The following is a 17,574-nucleotide window of genomic DNA, read 5'->3' on the forward strand; positions in this document are numbered from 1 at the left end:
TACCAAGAGAAGGAAAGCGCAGCAGAGGATGGCAGAAGACTAGGTGGTGCGACGAAATTAGGAAATTTGCTGGTGCTAGTTAGAATCGTTTGACACAGGACAGGAGTAATTACAGATCGCAGGGAGAGGCCTTCGTCCTGCAATGGACATAAATAGGCTGATGATGATGATGACTGCTTCCCCCTCATTATTGCTGTAGAATTCGTCAATGTTGCCCGCTATGTCCTTATAGACAAGGAATCCCACCTCATATTGCTTCTTTTCTGGGATGACCTCTATAACAGAGGACATGGCCAATATTCATGAATGTATAAGCCTGACCAGTTTTTCTAATCTCTCTAAGGCCGAGGATATACCAAAGAATGTCTGATAGTTCCGGAAAGAGTCCTGCTATGCTAGCCTCACTCGACAGAGCTCGGCTGTTAAACGTTGACAGGGTGCCACTTATTAGTGGCATATTTGAAAGCCTTGTTTAATACATCAATTTTGTCTGCTTTAGATGTCCTATTCGATGCATTTTACAGAACTTTGATATCATTTTCATTGCTGGTTTCGTTTTCTGAAGATTTGTGATGTTCAACAGTTTTTATTGTGAGATTGGTGGTCTAAATAAAAAATTCACTACCAACAGCCATTAGATTGTATTTCTTTTAACTGCAACAAATCTCATCAAGTTTGGTGCAGTAGTTGTCGAGAAAAACTATCTCTCCTTTCCCATGTATTTAGACGTCAACCCCTGAGCTGAAGCTTAAAGGGTGCCTGAAACACTTTTTTGGAGTCGCCATATTTTCTCTAGATAGTTTCTCAACACGTTACAGAGCACAGAGAAAAATGAGTTATGAGAACAGATCCACACAAAGGCTTTTATAGCTGAGAAAAATTTCAAGATACAGTTAAACCTTGATATTATGAAATCTTTAAAATCACCAATTTTCTTTGTCTTATTGTGGCTTTTCATTATTTTAAAAGTAGTCTGTTTGTTCCTATCTCAAAAATTACTGTTTGCATGCCCCTGCAAACTATGCATGTAATTGTATGTTGTATAATTTTCACATTACAGATGACTGAATGATCTGCTTTTTAAGCTCTGTTTATTTTTTCCAGTATTCTCATTGGTACCTATGAAATTGTTCTGTTTGACCAATTCATGTATTTGTTGGCTCTAGGTTTCGTTTTTTTTGTTTCACCCTGGATTATTTTGAGCTTACTTTATCCACGTTTTTTTTTTTGTTTTTTTTTACAAGTGGGTACTTTTTTAGGGGAATTGATTGTTCACTAAGTTAGCTTTCGACTGTCTGTTTCATCAGAGAATCAAATAAGTGCCAGTGTTTGTGAGTATTGTCTGTTGTTGGTACTGTATTTCTATTCTTGAATGACAGCATGCAATATAGTGATGTTAGCATTTTATTGTATCTGAGGCTTCAAGAGAAGTTGAGGGACGATATTTGGAAGTTCATTATTAGCATAGAAAGAAGCTGTTATAAGTAACATAAATGAGTAATTTAAGTTTTGAGTCGAATGTCAAGTCCACCATGCCTAATTCATTCCTACATTTAATTCCAACTAATGTACCAGCATTTCTATAAGCACTAGTATGACATATATTTGTAGATATATTTGTATAATCTTGACATTTTGAGTTGGGCTTATAAACCTGCACTGTATCATTCGTGCTCAGAAGGCAAGAAATTGGGCCAATCCTGTTTTTGAAATTTGAAAAGGTTCTTTTTTAATTTCAGTTGCACCAGTGTCTCATCAGGAATTTCCTCACCAACAAAATTGTGCACAGGACATGCTTTTAAGATAACAAATACAAGGCTTAACTGTTTACATTAAGGGTGTGAAAATAGTTGATGCTTTATAGTAGGCACTTTGTAATTGCAAATATATCCTAATAGCCTTCAAACACTTAAAAAGATTACCTGTACAGAAATAAACCTCGAATGGAAGCAAAGGCGTGATAAATGCCACTGCCGTAGGGACAGTATTGGCATAACACATGAGAGCGTGCGTAGTAGAGGCTGTATATGCTTCTGCGGCAGCTAGACTTTCCTGGTTATACAGAGACCATTTGCACTCTCTGAAGAGCCTTTGTGTGCGAGTGATTTCCTCATTCATTCCTTCTGCTCCATTTGTGCTTTTAATACACAGTGCTTCATAATGTGCGATGGAACTAGAAGAACTTGCCAATGTTACGAACACCAGGACGTGCACATTGTTTCTTTTTTATTTTTATTTTTTTATTCACAGAATACTGCAGGCCAGCATGTGACCCAGGCAGGAGGGAATTTGTTCATACAGTAATGCAATTACATACATTCAAAGAAGAGAAGCGCACCTGAAATGAGATACATTGAAGGATGATATAAATCCGTAAAAAACACATTCTACAAGCATACAATGCAAGGCATTGAATTGAAAGGAGAGAAATATTTACAGTACCAGTTTACACAGACACCAGGACGCACATTGTTTCTTTCTTATTTTTATTTTTTTATTTACAGAATACTGCAGGCCAACATGTGACCCAGGCAGGAGGGAATTTGTTCATACAGTAATGCAATTAAATAGATTCAAAGAAAAGAAGCGCACCTGAAATGAGATACATTGAAGGATGATATAAATCCGTAAAAAACACATTCTACAAGCATACAATGCAAGGGATTGAATTGAAAGGAGAGAAATATTTACAGTACCAGTTTACACAGTTTTTACACAGTTTTTTTTTTTTTTTTCCATGCTAGCTCACATGAAACTACTCATGCGGTCACACATTTATTTGAAATGCAGTTTTTGAATGGCATGTAATATGTTATTCGACAGGAATACATTGGCCGGCAGAGAGTTCCAATCATTTATTGTTCTAGGAAAGGAGGAATATTTAAAGCAATTTGTACTCGCGAAAATAGGGGTTATCTTGTCGGGGTGATAATTTCTGGTACCTCTAGCTGGTAGCGGCTGGAGACAGGGTGAATGACCAAGTTGTAGTTCCCTTTTCCAAAGGTGGAAAAGCAATGTTAGGCATGCTACCTTTCTTCGGGATTCTAGGGTGGCAATATTATTTTCATTAATCAATTGAGAGGGGGAGTCGTAACGTCCATAACAATTATATATGTAGCGGACAGCAAGCCTGTTTATGTTTTCCAGTTTCTAAATATTTTTTTTCGTGAATGGGTCCTAGACGATGCAAGCATATTCTATTCGCAACCTTACTAGTGTGTTGAATGCCAATTGTTTCACGGACGGAGGAGAATGTTTCAGCTTGTCTCAGTAGGCCGAGTTTACGTCGAGCAGACGCACAAACATTATCAATGTGTTGCGACCAGGTTAGACGATTGTTGATGGTTACGCCCAAATATTTAAAGGAGTCTGTTTCAGAGACCGCGGATTGATTAATAGTGTATTGATATGCTAGAGGGTGTTTTTTGTTGGTAATGCGCATAAAAACCGGTTTTTCTTCATTAAGTTTCATTTCCCAGGTGTCGCACCAGTCAGAAATCGCAGTAAGACTTACTCAAGATCACTTGATCATTGGCATCTTTAATCTCTTTGTAAGGTATATTTCGTAATACCTGTTCATCTTTTGAAAACTATTTGAAACATATTCTACATTTGTTTCGCTTCGGGCAATATTCCAATTTTATTGTATTCAATCTGAGAAATTAGTCCTATATTGGGCAACAACGTACCTACACATAATAAACATGTGAGGCTTTCTTTTTATTTTTGCAAGTTCGTCACCTAAGGATTACCTCTACATCCACTCAGCCATTTCAGTGACACGCATGCCTTCAGACTGTGGCACGTTGGACAGGAAACTGCGAAAACACGTAGCTATTATTGCACAAATAATTTAACAATTTAGAAAACGAGTCGCTGGAATATAGACTTGATAAGCAAAATCGTACTTCCTTATGGCTGCGGCCACATTTGTCGTCTGCTTCCCACTATTGCCGGCGTATACTCACGCGTATGCTCACCCATCACTGTTTTCAACATGCTTCCAGTGAACTACATGCTTACCGCAGATTGAAATATTTTGATAAAAGTTGTTCCACGGCTTTTTCTATGTTAGCACTTCATGATTGCAGACTTTGACTGATAAGCTTTCCATTGCAGTAAAATAAAAAAAGGGTGCAATGAAAATTGATTGTCAGTCCCTTTAAAGTCAGACCGCGCACGTTGGGACACTTGGGTGCAATTTTGGAGCAGCTTGTTTCCTTGTCCCTTGCAGTGCGTTTGTGGTTGGTAGATTGGTTGTGTGCAGCTTTTATCTTTTATTGAGTGCTGTTGCTCTTTGTTGAATTTGCCATTGTGAATGGGGTGCATTTGGGCTTTCAGCTTGGCCTTTCTTCTCTCACGGTGCAAAGGTTTAAACTGGTTCTTACGCTTCTTGCTGTTGTAGCCACTTGGTTTTGCGCATCGATCATTAAAAAAAATTTTCCTTCTTCATAGGGCTTGCTGTTGCAGATAATGCATGAGTAGGTGAGCTCTTGCAAATTTTAATGGCACTCTATGTAGCATTTACATGTACTGTTTCTTCCTTTGCATTTCATACTGTTACCCTGTTTATGTCGGATTTTTGTGGCTAGTGAATCGAAGACTTGCTTCAGCAACTGCTCGCCGTAATGCAAAGGGCACGTGTTCAGTAACCCATATGTAAACAATGAAGGCGAATATTAAGTAATGTGGCCCAACCACTGATAGTTCTACTCACGCTCAATTGTGCTCTAAAGTTTGGCTTACTTGAAGACCAAGAAATTTTCTTAGACTTATTCCAACTACATTGCTAAGCTACTATTTAGTGCTACTTCTTTTGATGGTGCTATGCGTGATGCTATGTTTCCACAATGTTCCTCACATCTTTGGTGTGCGAATATGACCGGTGTAGGCTTGTAGGCCCATACCACTTGTTGTGACCACACAGAAAGACAGACGCCTGACACGCTCAATTCCAAATAAACAAGTACCAATGTACTGAAAAAATGTACTGGCCTTAGCATAAGGCCAGTACATATACAGTCAACCAAAATCCAGAGGGAGCCACGAAATTTTGGCATACAGAACAGTGGCATCCTCTACATCTCCCCTCTTAAAGACCAGAGGAGAGAGGCGAGGCCAGGAAACAATTCAAAGTTTAGGTGATCTGGGGAAACAACGCATTGGCCACTGCATGTCCACACTACTCGATCACTGTCCATAGAGGACTGTCCCTGGGCAGGTCCTGAACCTGCTGTGCTGGAAGACGGTGGTTCTCGGACTGCAACAAGATGCGGTGGCTCTCGTATACCTCGTGAAGTTTTGTGCTGTTCTCTTGCAAAAACACAGATGGCACCAGTTACGCTGCAGGACACTGCCTCACTGTGTTCAACCATGTAGCATCATGGCCTTTGGGCCGAGCTCAAGACTGTAGCGTGTGCTTGGTCGGGTCACGCCTTGACCCTTAGACCTGTTAGTAGTAGAGGCAGATTTACGGCACGATGGCACATTATGAAATCACTCATCTGCTTCTACTTGTACTCTGTTTGTACTTCTTTTTGCGTTCCCTATCCTGTGGACCCTGCTACACACGCAACTGCACATTTTGGCCACTAAGAAACAGACATTTTATAGGTGCGCTTTGATTACAACTAATTAAGGAGGGATGTGGCACTAGTTATACTGGTGATGCATATGTTGCTGGCCACGTCTACCTTTGTTTAGTGAAAGAAAATGACTATCTTGTAACTGAGGCTTTAGCCGCACTCCACGTAGCATCGTACCTTTCGACAGCACGTGGCTTTCAGCACTCTCTTGAGCTTCACCTTCGTGCCCGGGGTTGGGGTCCTGTAGGCTGCGACATCGTTGCTGTTAATGTGGGGCTGTGGGAGCGGGGATGCTCTCTGTTGCAACAAATCTCTTGACCATGCTCATTTGCCACGTTGTAGGAACTGGGTGTACGGTTTTCTGTGACCATGCCTGATTGGCTGTCGCACAGACCCAGGGTGCAGACTCTCCAGGTCTTTTGCACCTCAGTTGTAGTATGTCTGTTTGCAGTGGCGTATCTCCTTAAGTCTCGCAGTCACTTGCTGGGGTGGCACTGTCTCAAGCTCTAGAAGCTTGGTGTGCATAGGCAGCTGCGTCCTTGTCCTTCCCATGAGACGTTTGACTGGAGAATGCAGGAGCTCGTCTCCTGCCATGTTTCTCTACTCCAATATGGCACTATGGAATTGTGTGGAACTCTGAGGCATATTTTATTATGACTAGGCAGCTTCGACGTAGAAAAAAAATACGATAATGGGAAACGGAGGTAGCCACGGGCGTACAAGTCACGCAACACAGACGCTGTTGAATCTATTCCTGCGAGGGCAGTTAAAATAAAATGATTGTTTCTGTTCCATCTGTATTTTCACTGCTAAGTCATGCTTCTGATCATCTACCAACTTGCTCAGCTAGTAATTTCAATGGTAGGGTTATATAGTGTCGATATGGTATAGCCACCCAATTATGATGCGTGGCTTGATGGGGGGGGTTAACGCTTTATTTGAATTCAGATTTAACTATGAATCAGGATTAAGTTAGCACTTATCTTCACCATCTTGTATAAAAAAATATGGAACAGCAAGTTGGAGAAAAAATACTGGCATCTTAGCATAATACGTGTTGTATGCAATGTTTCAGAAAGTAGGAGTAGTACTGGAGTAGTATGTTGCTGCCCAAAAGCATTCTTTTCTTGCTCTAAAAGCATATATTTCTGCTCCAAACTGTGATTTCCTACTGCTGGAAGCTGCTCAAAAATACCAAATGACACTTCCATCACTGCCTACATTGCCTCCCTTGGTTTTATGCAACTGTTTAGGTTATGTTTTGTTATGCCTGTTGTATATTTTAGTGCTTTGTTCTATTGGGTGGCGCGAGGGGGCTCCCCACTATATGTATGTATGTATGTATATATATGCACGCACGCACACACACACACAGGTTGATTTAGCTATAAGATTCCTAGAGCTCCAGCCACACGGGAAAGTGAGAGATGAAATCCGGCAACAGCAACACTGCTTCGCGCGGCTGTTCCCCCTTTCTCGATTCCCCCTGGCCGTGCTTATCTGTGCTGCTCATTTTTGTCTCAGCAGCCATCCGATATACAGGTTCCCATTGTTGATCCTGCCAAGTGTGAGATTCATTCCGTAATTCGCTTTTTGCCCGCCAAAGGGTCTCCACACATGGACATTGATCATCAGTTCTCAGAGGTGTATGGCGACAAGTGTATGTCCGTTCAACAGGTCCGAAAGTGGCGCAAGGAGTGGCGTCACCCAGAGTCGGCAGTCACAAAGAAGTTCAAACGAACTCCTTTTGCTGGCAAAGTCATGGCCAGTGTTTCTTGGGATCGTAACGGGATACTGCTGATGGATTTCATCGAACGTGGGGCAACAATCAACTCAGGACAGTTACTGTGCCACACTAAGAAAACTTGCCCGAGGACGACTGGCAGCCGGTGTAATGCTGTGTCACGACCACACCCGACCTCACTTCTCCCATCAGACCCACGTAGTTTTGACAAACTTTGGGTGGACTGTCTTGCCCCACTCACTGTACAGTCCAGACCTCGCGCCTAGCGATTATCACTTGTTCCCCAAGTTAAAGGAAAATTTGAATGGCCAACGCTTCCGTGGTGACTATGAAGTGAAAAATGAGGTTGGTGGCGGAGTTCTGTGACACTGGGATACAGAAATGGGAGCACCTTTTACAAAAATGCCGAGAAAAAGATTGCGATTATGTATGAAATTAGAGCAAAGTTTCATTTTTCCAATGATGTAAATTTCTGGGAGAATAAACAGTGATGTCTATTTCTAAGATTGATGGAAAGCTTAATTCTGGGTCGATCCTCGTATATATACATATGTATATATATATATATATATATATATATATATATATATATATATATATATATATATATATATATATAAACGCTCTCGTTGCAACTGCGGGATAAGTTGGGCGCGGGCTATGAAACTAGTGTGGATGTCGTTCCTACGGAGCCACCGACGGTGCTCGGTGCCTCCCTTTGCAAACACTACAATACCTTTACCTCTTAGTGTGTTAAAATGCATCGCGCTTTGCAAAGGGAGTGGTTTATTTGAACTATTCCTTGTCGGTTCCAGCAATCTTTTGCCACTATTTTGTGATGGTAGAGCAAAAAGAAGTTGCTGTATTTTTGCACCTATAACTCGCACCAAACAGTGGAAAAATTTTACTGTGAGGTCAGGATTGGCGTGCGAATTACTGGGATTTCGATTTGAGGTGTGGGTCCATGGCAGTGCAATGTGCACTGCCATAAAGCCACACTTCAGGGCAAAGTTCACAACTACCCACACTTTTGTTATCTCCTGAGGAGCCCCACAGTTTTTCCCACCTGTGTGTGGAAGCTTCCTTCTCCCCTCCGCCACTGTCAGTCATTTTCCTATTCTACATGGGTCGCCATTTAGCGTTTAGCAGTTAGTGAATAGTGCACAAGGTACTGGCAAATTATAACTCGGGTCACCATAAGCCATGCTTAATGGCCCAGCTCCAGTCTCTGAAAACAGCAAAGCAGAGTCACTGGCTGAAGATACTACGTGGACAAGTCGTTTACCTCCAAACGGATGCTATTATTGTAAACATCTGAGGATTGTATACAGTTATTTCCATACATTATATGCACACATTATGTTTTTCCTTCTGGGCTGTTCTGAAAGAGGATGCGGGTTGTACGTGTTTGTGGGTTATATGGAGAAAGATACTTTATTTTATAGCCAGCTCCTTGCAATCTCAACTTATGAAAACATTGCCAAAGTTCAGTGTGTGATCAAGTGGAAACCCACTCATGAAGTCTCATATGAGGCAAATTTTTTGTGCCAGAGAATCGCAACAACTTTTGCAAGTGCCAAATTAGGCCTCCAGGCCTCAAGTGCTCATTGAGGATAAAAGAGCAAGCTTAGTCCTAGCATTTTTAGTCTTCTCTAAATGTCGTAGGAATCCAAGAGAATAGTTAAACACTCCACATTCTATCATTTGTGATTTTTTAGCCTTCTGAAAAAATACTTTTTTTAAGCGGAGTTCACAAACGGTGACATGAAGCATTCAAGTACAAAAATATTTAGTAAATTAAGAAGGGCCATTAGAAGTTCTTTGTTTCATCCTACTTAAGATCACCCAGAAGATCTCCTAAATAAAAGAAGGCAGCTTGTTAATAAATTTAGCACTCTGTGTTCTTTTTTCGCATTTCACAATAACTCTTAAGTGCTTTTGTGTTATTTGTGCAGCGTCGAGGCCCTGTATTTCTCCATCCACTGCCAAACGTGACAACTCAAGGAAAGGATGCCTCCACCGATGTCACCTGTGTGACTATGAGGCCGATGAACTATTTCTTCTGGAAGCACATGCCAGCGTCCATACTGCCGAGAAGCCGTTTGAGTGCCCTTCATGTTCTCAGAGCTTCTCAGTCAAATCCAACTTAAAAGTTCACCTGCGCACCCATACAGGCAAGAAGCCACATCAATGCCCTTCATGTTCTAGGAGCTATTCACACAAGTGTTATCTGAATAGGCACCTGCGCTCCCACACTGGTGAGAAGCCATATCACTGCCCTTCATGTTCTCGGAGCTTCTCACACAAGGATAGACTGAATGCCCATGTGATCACCCACACCGGCGAGAAGCCATATCAGTGCACTTCATGCTCTCGGCGCTTTTTTCACAAAAACCGCTTAATTGATCACATGCACAGCCACACAGGCGAGAAGCCATATCAGTGTCCTTCATGCTCTAAGAGCTTCTTACAAAAGAGCACCCTCAATCAGCACCTGCGCACCCACACAGGCGAGAATCCGCATCAATGCCCTTCATGTTCTCGGAGCTTCTCACACAAGTGTTATCTGAATAGGCACCTGCGCTCCCACACTGGTGAGAAGCCATATCACTGCCCTTCATGTTCTTGGAGCTTCTCACACAAGGTTAGCCTGAATGCCCATGTGATCACCCACACCGGCGAGAAGCCATATCACTGCCCTTCATGTTCTCGGAGCTTCTCACACAAGGTTAGCCTGAATGTCCATGTGATCACCCACACCGGCGAGAAGCCATATCAGTGCGCTTCATGCTCTCAGGGCTTTTTATACAGATCACACTTAAACAATCATCTGCGGAACCACACAGGCGAGAAGCCATATCAGTGTCCTTCATGCTCTCGGAGCTTCTCAAAAAAGAGCACCCTCAATCAGCACCTGCGCACTCACACAGGCGAGAAGCCATATCAGTGCTCTGTATGCTCTCGGAGCTTCACAAGCAGGTGGTACATGAAAGCCCATATGCGCAGCCACACAGATGAGAAGCCATATCATTGCCCATCATGCTCTCGGAGATTCTTGGTAAAGGGCCACCTGGAAGCCCACCTGCTCAGCCACACAGACGAGAAGCCATATCAGTGCCCTTCATGCTCTCAGAGGTTCAAACTAAAGTCCAACTTCGAAAAACACATGAAGCGGGAAGAGACTTCAGTGCCCACTCTGCCTTCAGAGATTCTCGTTGCAGAATGCCCTGAAGACACACCAGTGCATTCATACAGGTGACTGGCCATATAGTTGCACCGTCTGCTCCATGTCTTGATCACATGAACAGACTTAAAAGAGCACAGCACCATGATACTGTAGGGTAGGTCAACAATCTCGTTGAACTAGAGTCTGAATTAAAAATCTACATACGTGCAGCGTGCTACGTAGTGTTTTACAGCATCAGGTAGCACAAGTGTCTCCGCATGCTTTTAAGCGGAAGCTTTAGCTCGGGCCCCACTCTGATGCCGCCTATTTAAACACATGTAAAGCACAGTAATGCTTTTCTGAGATAACCATCGAGCCAATTATAAGGAAATTTGTTACATCTGAGCGATAAGATTGAATTCTGGCGACTGTTGGAAGCAGATTTTTGGTTGAAGGCCTGAATGTTATAGCAGGCATTTACAAAAATTGTACAGCTTGAAAAAAAATTGAGGCAATATGTGCACCTGGAATAGGTATCGTAGTTCTGTAAGTTGTATATGATAATAATCCAAAGTGTACAAATTTGTTGTATCAATTTATATCTTTCGTGAACTTGTTACATTGTTTTCGGGGACTTTGCAAATGTCATCATCATCAGCCTATTTTATGTACACTGCGGGTTGAAGGCCTCTCCCTGCGATCTGCAATTACCCCATTCCTGCGCCAACCGATTCCGACTAGCACTCGCGAATTTCCTAATTTCGTCACTCCACCTAGTCTTCTACCGTATTTGACTGCGTTTCCCTTCTCTTGGTACCCATTCTGTAACCCTAATGGTCCAACGGTTATCTAACACATTGCATGACCTGCCTAGCTCCTTTTCTTTTTCTTAATGTGAATTGGAATATCGAAAATCCCCATTTGTTCTCTGACCCAAACTGCTCTCTTTCTGTCTTTTAACGTGATGCCTAGCATTCTTTGTTCCATGGCTCTTTGCACGGTCCTCAACTTATTCTCAAGCTTCATTGTCAATCTCTAAGTCTCTGCCTCATATGTCGGCACCAGTAAAATGCATCGATTGTGCACCTTCATTTTCAATGATAATGGTAAGCTCCCAGTCAGGAGCTGACAATGCTTTTTGTTTGCGATCCAACCCATTTTTATTATCCTATGAATTTCCTTCTCATGGTCAGGGTTCCCTGTGATTAGTTGACCTAGGTAAATGTACTCCTTCACGGAATCTAGAGGCTGACTTGCGATTCTGAACTCTTGTTTCCTTGCCAATCTATTTATCATTATCTTTGTCTTCTGCTTATTAATCTTCAAACCCACTTTTACATTCTCTCTGTTAAGGTTCTCAATCATTTGTTGTAACTTGTCTGCTATGTTGCTGAATAGAACAACGTCATCGACAAACCGAAGGTTGCTGAGATATTCGGCTTCAATGCTTAATCCTAAGCCTTCCCAGTTTAATAGCTTGAATGCTTCTCCCAAGCACACAGTGAAGAGTTTGTTTCCCTTTCTGACTGCTTTCTTTATTGGTATCTTCCTACTTTTCTTTTGTATAATTAATGCAGCTGTGAAATCTCTCTAGATATTTTCCAAAGTATTTACGTAAGCGGTCTGTACTCCTTGATTACGTAATGCTGCTATGACTGCTGGTATCTCTACTGAATCAAATGCCTTTTCGTAATCTATGATAGCAATGCAGAGAGGCTTATTGTACTCTGCAGATTTCTTGATTACCCGAATAATGACATGAGGGTGATCCATTGTAGAGTACCCCTTCCTGAAGCCAGCCTGTTCCTTTGGTTGACTAAAGTCCAGTGTTGCCCTTACTCTACTGGAGATTATTTTGGTGAATATTTTATGTAATACTGGGAGTAAGCTAATGGGCGTATAATTTTTCAATTCTTTCACGTCTCTCTTTTTGTGGATTAGTATAACGTTTGCATTCCTCCAGTTTTCTGGGACCCTTGCAGTCGATAGACACGTAAATACGTAGAGCTCCCAGTTTTCCAAGCATTACGTCTCCTCCATCTTTGATTAAATTGACTGTTGTTCCATCTTCTTCTGCCGCGCTTTCTCATTTCATGTCTTGCGAGGCTCTTCTGACTTCATTGCTAGTTATAGGAGGAGTTTCTGAATCCTGTTCTTTACTGTTTCAGTGGAGGTATCTTGTCTCCTCTAGGTACTGTACCTGTCCTTATAGAATTCCTTCGCTGCTTTTACTATACCTTTGAGATTGCGGATGATATTACCCTGCTTATATTTTAGTGCATACATCTTGATTTGTCCTATGCCAAGTGTCTTTCTCACTGATTTCAGGCTGCATTCATTTTTTACGGCTTCCTCAGGCTTTCTCACATTACAGTTTCGAATACCACTTATTTTCTCCTTTTTGATCAGTTTTGACAGTTCTGCAAATTTTATCTTATCTCTTGAGTTGGACACCTTTATTCTTTGTCAGTTCTTTATTAGGTTCTTTGTTACTTCACAACGCTTGGCTACTGATTGCCTTGATGCCTTGCCTCCCATTTCAATTGCTGCCTCTGTAACCAGCCTAGTTATGGTTTCATTCATTACCTCTATGTCAACTTCATCTCTGTTCTAAGGCTGCATATTGTACCAGCCTGACTTTGTCTGCTTTTACCCTTACTTCCTCTAGGTTGACCTGTTTCTTCTTGACCAATTTTACTCTTTCTCTCTTCAAATGGAGTGAATCCTAGCCCTTACTAGCCTATGATCACTGCACTATGCTGCGATCAGCAGAAAGTATGAAGTCAATATCGCTTCTTGTTTCACCATTAGGGCTGTTGCTACGCTTGCTGAAAAAGGTGTTCATTATTCGAAGCTTTCTGCGAATTCTACCAGGATATCTCCTCTAGCGTTCCTAGAATCTATGCCGTAGTTGCCAATTGCTTGTTCACTAGCCTGCTTTTTCCCCACTTTTGCATTGAAGTCGCCCATGACTACAGTATATTGAGTTTTCACTTTTCTCATCGCTAATTGAACATCTTCATAAAGCTGATCTACTTCCTCATTATCGTGACTTTATGTTGACGTGTAGGCTTGTATTACCTTTAATCTATACCTCTTGTTAAGTTTGATTATGACCGCTGCTACCCCCATTATCATTGAAAAGGAAAGTATACAATAAGTGCATTTTACCAGTGCCGACATATGGGACAGAGATCTGGAGACTGACAAAGAAGCTTGAGAACAAGTTACGGACTGCACAAAGAGTGATGGAACGAAGAATGCTAGGCACAACTTTTAAGAGACAGAAAGAGAGTGGTTTGGATCTGACAGCAAACGGGTATAGATGATATTCTAATAGACATGGAGAGAGAAAAAATGGTGCTGGGCAGGTCATATAATGCGTACATCAGATAACCGTTGGACCATTTGGGTGACAGAATGGGTACCAAGAGAAAGGAAGTGCAGGAGAGGATGGCAGAAGACTAGGTGGTGCGACGAAATTGGGAAATTTGCTGGTGCTAGTTGGAATCGGTTGGTGCAGGACAGGGGTAATTGAAGATCACAGGAAGAGGCCTTCGTCCTGAAGTGGCCATATATAGGCTGGTAATGATGATGATGACTGGTACCCCCTCATTGCTGTAGAATTCGTCAATATTGCCTGCTATGTCTTTGTGGATTAGGAATCCAACCTTCTATTGCTTCTATGACCTCAATAGCAGAGGGCATCGTCGTTATTAATCAGTGTATAAGCCTCGCCAGTTTTCCTAATGTCTCTAAAGCCGAGGATATCCCAAAGAATGTCTGATAGTTCCTCGAAGAGTCCTGCTATGCTAGCCTCACTCGACAGAGCTCGGCTGTTAAACGTTGACAGGGTGCCACTAATTAGTGGCGTAACTGAAAGCCTTGTTTAATACATCAATTTTGTCTGCTTTAGATGTCCTATTCGATCCATTTTACAGAACTTTGATATAATTTTCATTGCTGAGTTGTACACTTGATTGTTTCTTTTTCTGAAGATTTGTGATCTTCAACAATTTTTATTATCAGATTGGTGGCCTAAGTAAAAAATTCACTACCAACAGCCATTAGATTGTATTTCTTTTAACTGCAAGAAGCCTCATCAAGTTTGGTGCAGTAGTTGTCAAGAAAAACGATCTCTCCTTTCCCATGTATTTAGACGGCAACCCCTGAGCTGAAGCCTAAAGGGTGCCTGAAACGCTTTTTTTGGACTCGCCATATTTTCTCTAGATCATTTCTCAACACGTTACAGAGCACAGAGCAAAATGAGTTATGAGAACTGATCCACGCAAAGGCTTTTATAGCTGATAAAAATTTAAAGATACAGTTAAACCTTGATAGTTTGAAGTCTGTAAAATCACAATTTGCTTTGTCATAGTGTGACTTTTCATTATTTTAAAAGTAATCTATGTTTGTTCCTATCTCAAAAATTACTGTTTGCATGCCCCTGCAAACTATGTATGTAATTGTATGTTGTATTATTTTCACATTACAGATGACTGAATGATGCTTTTTAAGCTCTGTTTATTTTTTCCAGTATTCTCATTGGTACCTATAAAATTGTTCTGTTTGACCATTTCATGTATTGGTTGGCCCTAGGTTGTGGTTTTCTTGCTTCACCCTTGATTATCTTGAGCTTATTCTATTCGCATATTTTTTAATTTTTTTTACAAATGGGTACTTTTTTAGAGGAATTGATTGTTCACTAAGTTAGCTTTCGACTGTCTGTTTCATCAGAGAATCAAAGAAGTGCCAGTGTTTGTGAGTATTCATTGTCCGTTGTTGGTACTGTATTTCTATGCTTGAATGACAGCATGCAATATAGTGATGTTAGCATTTTATTGTATCTGGGGCTTCAAGAGAAGTTGAGGGACGATATATGGAAGTTCATTATTAGCATAGAAAGAAGCTGTTATAAGTAACATAAATGAGTAATTTAAGTTTTGAGTCGGATGTCAAGTCCACCATGCCTAAATCATTCCTACATTTAATTCCAACTAATGTACCAGCATTTCTATAAGCACTAGTATGACATATATTTGTAGAAATATTTGTATAATCTTGACATTTTGAGTTGGGCTTATAAACCTGCACTGTATGATACGTTTGTGCTCAGAAGGCAAAAAATTGGGCCAATCCCGTTTTTCGAAATTTGAAAAGGTTCTTTGTGAATTCCAGTTGTGCTGGTCTCTCATCGGGAATTTCCTCACCAACAAGATTGTGCTCAGGACATGCTTTTCAAATAGCAAATACAAGGATTAACTGTTTTGATTAAGGGTGTGCAAATAGTTGATGCTTTATAGTAGGCACTTTGTAATTGCAAATATATTTTGATAGCCTTCAAACACTTAAAACATTACCTGTACAGAAATAAACCTCAAATGGAAGCAAAGGCGTGATAAATGCCACTGCCGTAGGCATAGTATAGGCATAACACATGAGAGCGTGCGTAGTAGAGGCTGGATACACTTCTCAGGCAGCTAGACCTTCCTGGCTATACAGAGACCATTTGCACTCTCTGAAGAGCCTTTTGTATGCGAGTGATTTCCTCATTCATTTCTTCTGCTCCATTTGTGCTTTTAATAAACAGTGCTTCATAATGTGCGATGGAACTACAAGAACTTGCTAATGTTATGAACACCAAGACGTGCACATTGTTTCACGCATATTTCAATAATACCTGTTCATCTTTTGAAAACTATTTGAAACGTATTCTACATTTGTTTCGCTTCGGGCACTACTCAAATTTTATTTCATTCAATCTGAGAAATTAGTTCTATATTGGGCAACAACGTACCTACACCTAATAAACATGTCAGGCTTTCTTTTTCTTTTTGCAAGTTCGTCTCCTAAGGATTACCTGTACATCCACTCAGCCATTTCAGTGACACGCATGCCTTCAGACTGTGGCACGTTGGACAGGAAACTATGAAAACACGTAGCTATTATTGCACAAATAATTTAACAATTCGGAAAGCATGAATCGCAGGAATATAGACTTGATAAACAAAAGCGTACTTTGTTGCAGCTACAACCACACTTGTCATCTGCCTCTCTCTGTTGCCGGTGCAAAATCGCTTTTGTGCTTACCTATCACTGTTTTCAGCATGCTTCCAGTTAACTACATCCTTAATGCAGATTGACAAATTTTGATAAAAGATGTTCCACGGAGTTTTCCGCAGTAGCACTTCTTGATTAGACACTCTGACTGGTAAGTTTTCCATTGCAGTAAAAAAAAAAAAATGGGTACAATGAACATTGACTGTCAGTCCCTTTAAAGTCAGACCCCGCACATTGGGACAATTGAGTGCAATTCTGGAGAAGCTCATTTCCTTGTGCCTTGCAGTGCGCTTGTGGTTGGTAGATTGGTCCTGTGCAGCTGTTATCATTTATTCAATGCTGTTGCTCTTTGTTGAGTTTGCAATTGTGAATGGGGTGTATTTTGGGCTTTCTGCTTCGCCTTTCAGCTTGGCTTTCTTCTCTCACAGTGCACAGGTTTAAAGTGGTTCTTACGCTTGTTGCTATTGTTGCCAGTGAGATTTGTGCATAGATCACGAAAAAAATTTTTGCTCCATTGTGGGGCTTCCTGTTGTAGATAATGCGCGAGTAGGTGAGCTTTTGCAAATTTTTATGGCACTCTATGTAGCGTTTCCATGTACTGTTTCTTGCCTTGCATTTCATACTGTTACCCTGTTTATCTTGAATTTTTGTGGCTAGTGAACCGAAGACTTGCTCGAGCAACTGCTCGCCGTAATGCAAAGGGCTCATGTTCAGTAACCCATATGTAAACAATGAAAGCGAATATTAAGTAATGTGGCCCTACCACTGATAGTTCTACTCGGGCTCAATTTCGCTCTAAAGTTTGGCTTTTTTGAAGTCCACAAAATTTTCCTAGATTTATGCCAGCTAGATTGCTAAGCTGCTATTTAGTATTGCTTCGTTTGATGGTGCTATGCAAGATACTATGTTTGCACAATCTTCCTCACATCTTTTATGTGTGAATATGACCGGTGTAGGCTTGTAGGCCCATACCACTCGTTGTGACCGCACAGAAAGACAGACACCTGACACACTCAATT

General features: G+C 41.2%; 1 protein-coding gene across 2 annotated transcripts in view; it reads left to right on the forward strand.

The window, feature by feature from the left end:
* Positions 1 to 16,099, forward strand: part of LOC129384295 (uncharacterized) — a 38,210-nt gene extending 22,111 nt beyond the window's left edge. For both annotated transcript variants that reach the window (XM_055069511.2, XM_055069512.2), the window contains one exon: positions 9,285 to 16,099. In XM_055069511.2, coding sequence (XP_054925486.2) covers positions 9,285 to 10,588 — 1,304 coding nt within the window. In that variant the 3' untranslated portion in view covers positions 10,589 to 16,099. The remainder of the gene's footprint in view (positions 1 to 9,284) is intronic.
* Positions 16,100 to 17,574: the final 1,475 nt, after the last annotated feature.

This window comes from Dermacentor andersoni, chromosome 8 (genome assembly GCF_023375885.2).
Source record: "Dermacentor andersoni chromosome 8, qqDerAnde1_hic_scaffold, whole genome shotgun sequence".
NCBI lineage: Eukaryota > Metazoa > Arthropoda > Arachnida > Ixodida > Ixodidae > Dermacentor > Dermacentor andersoni.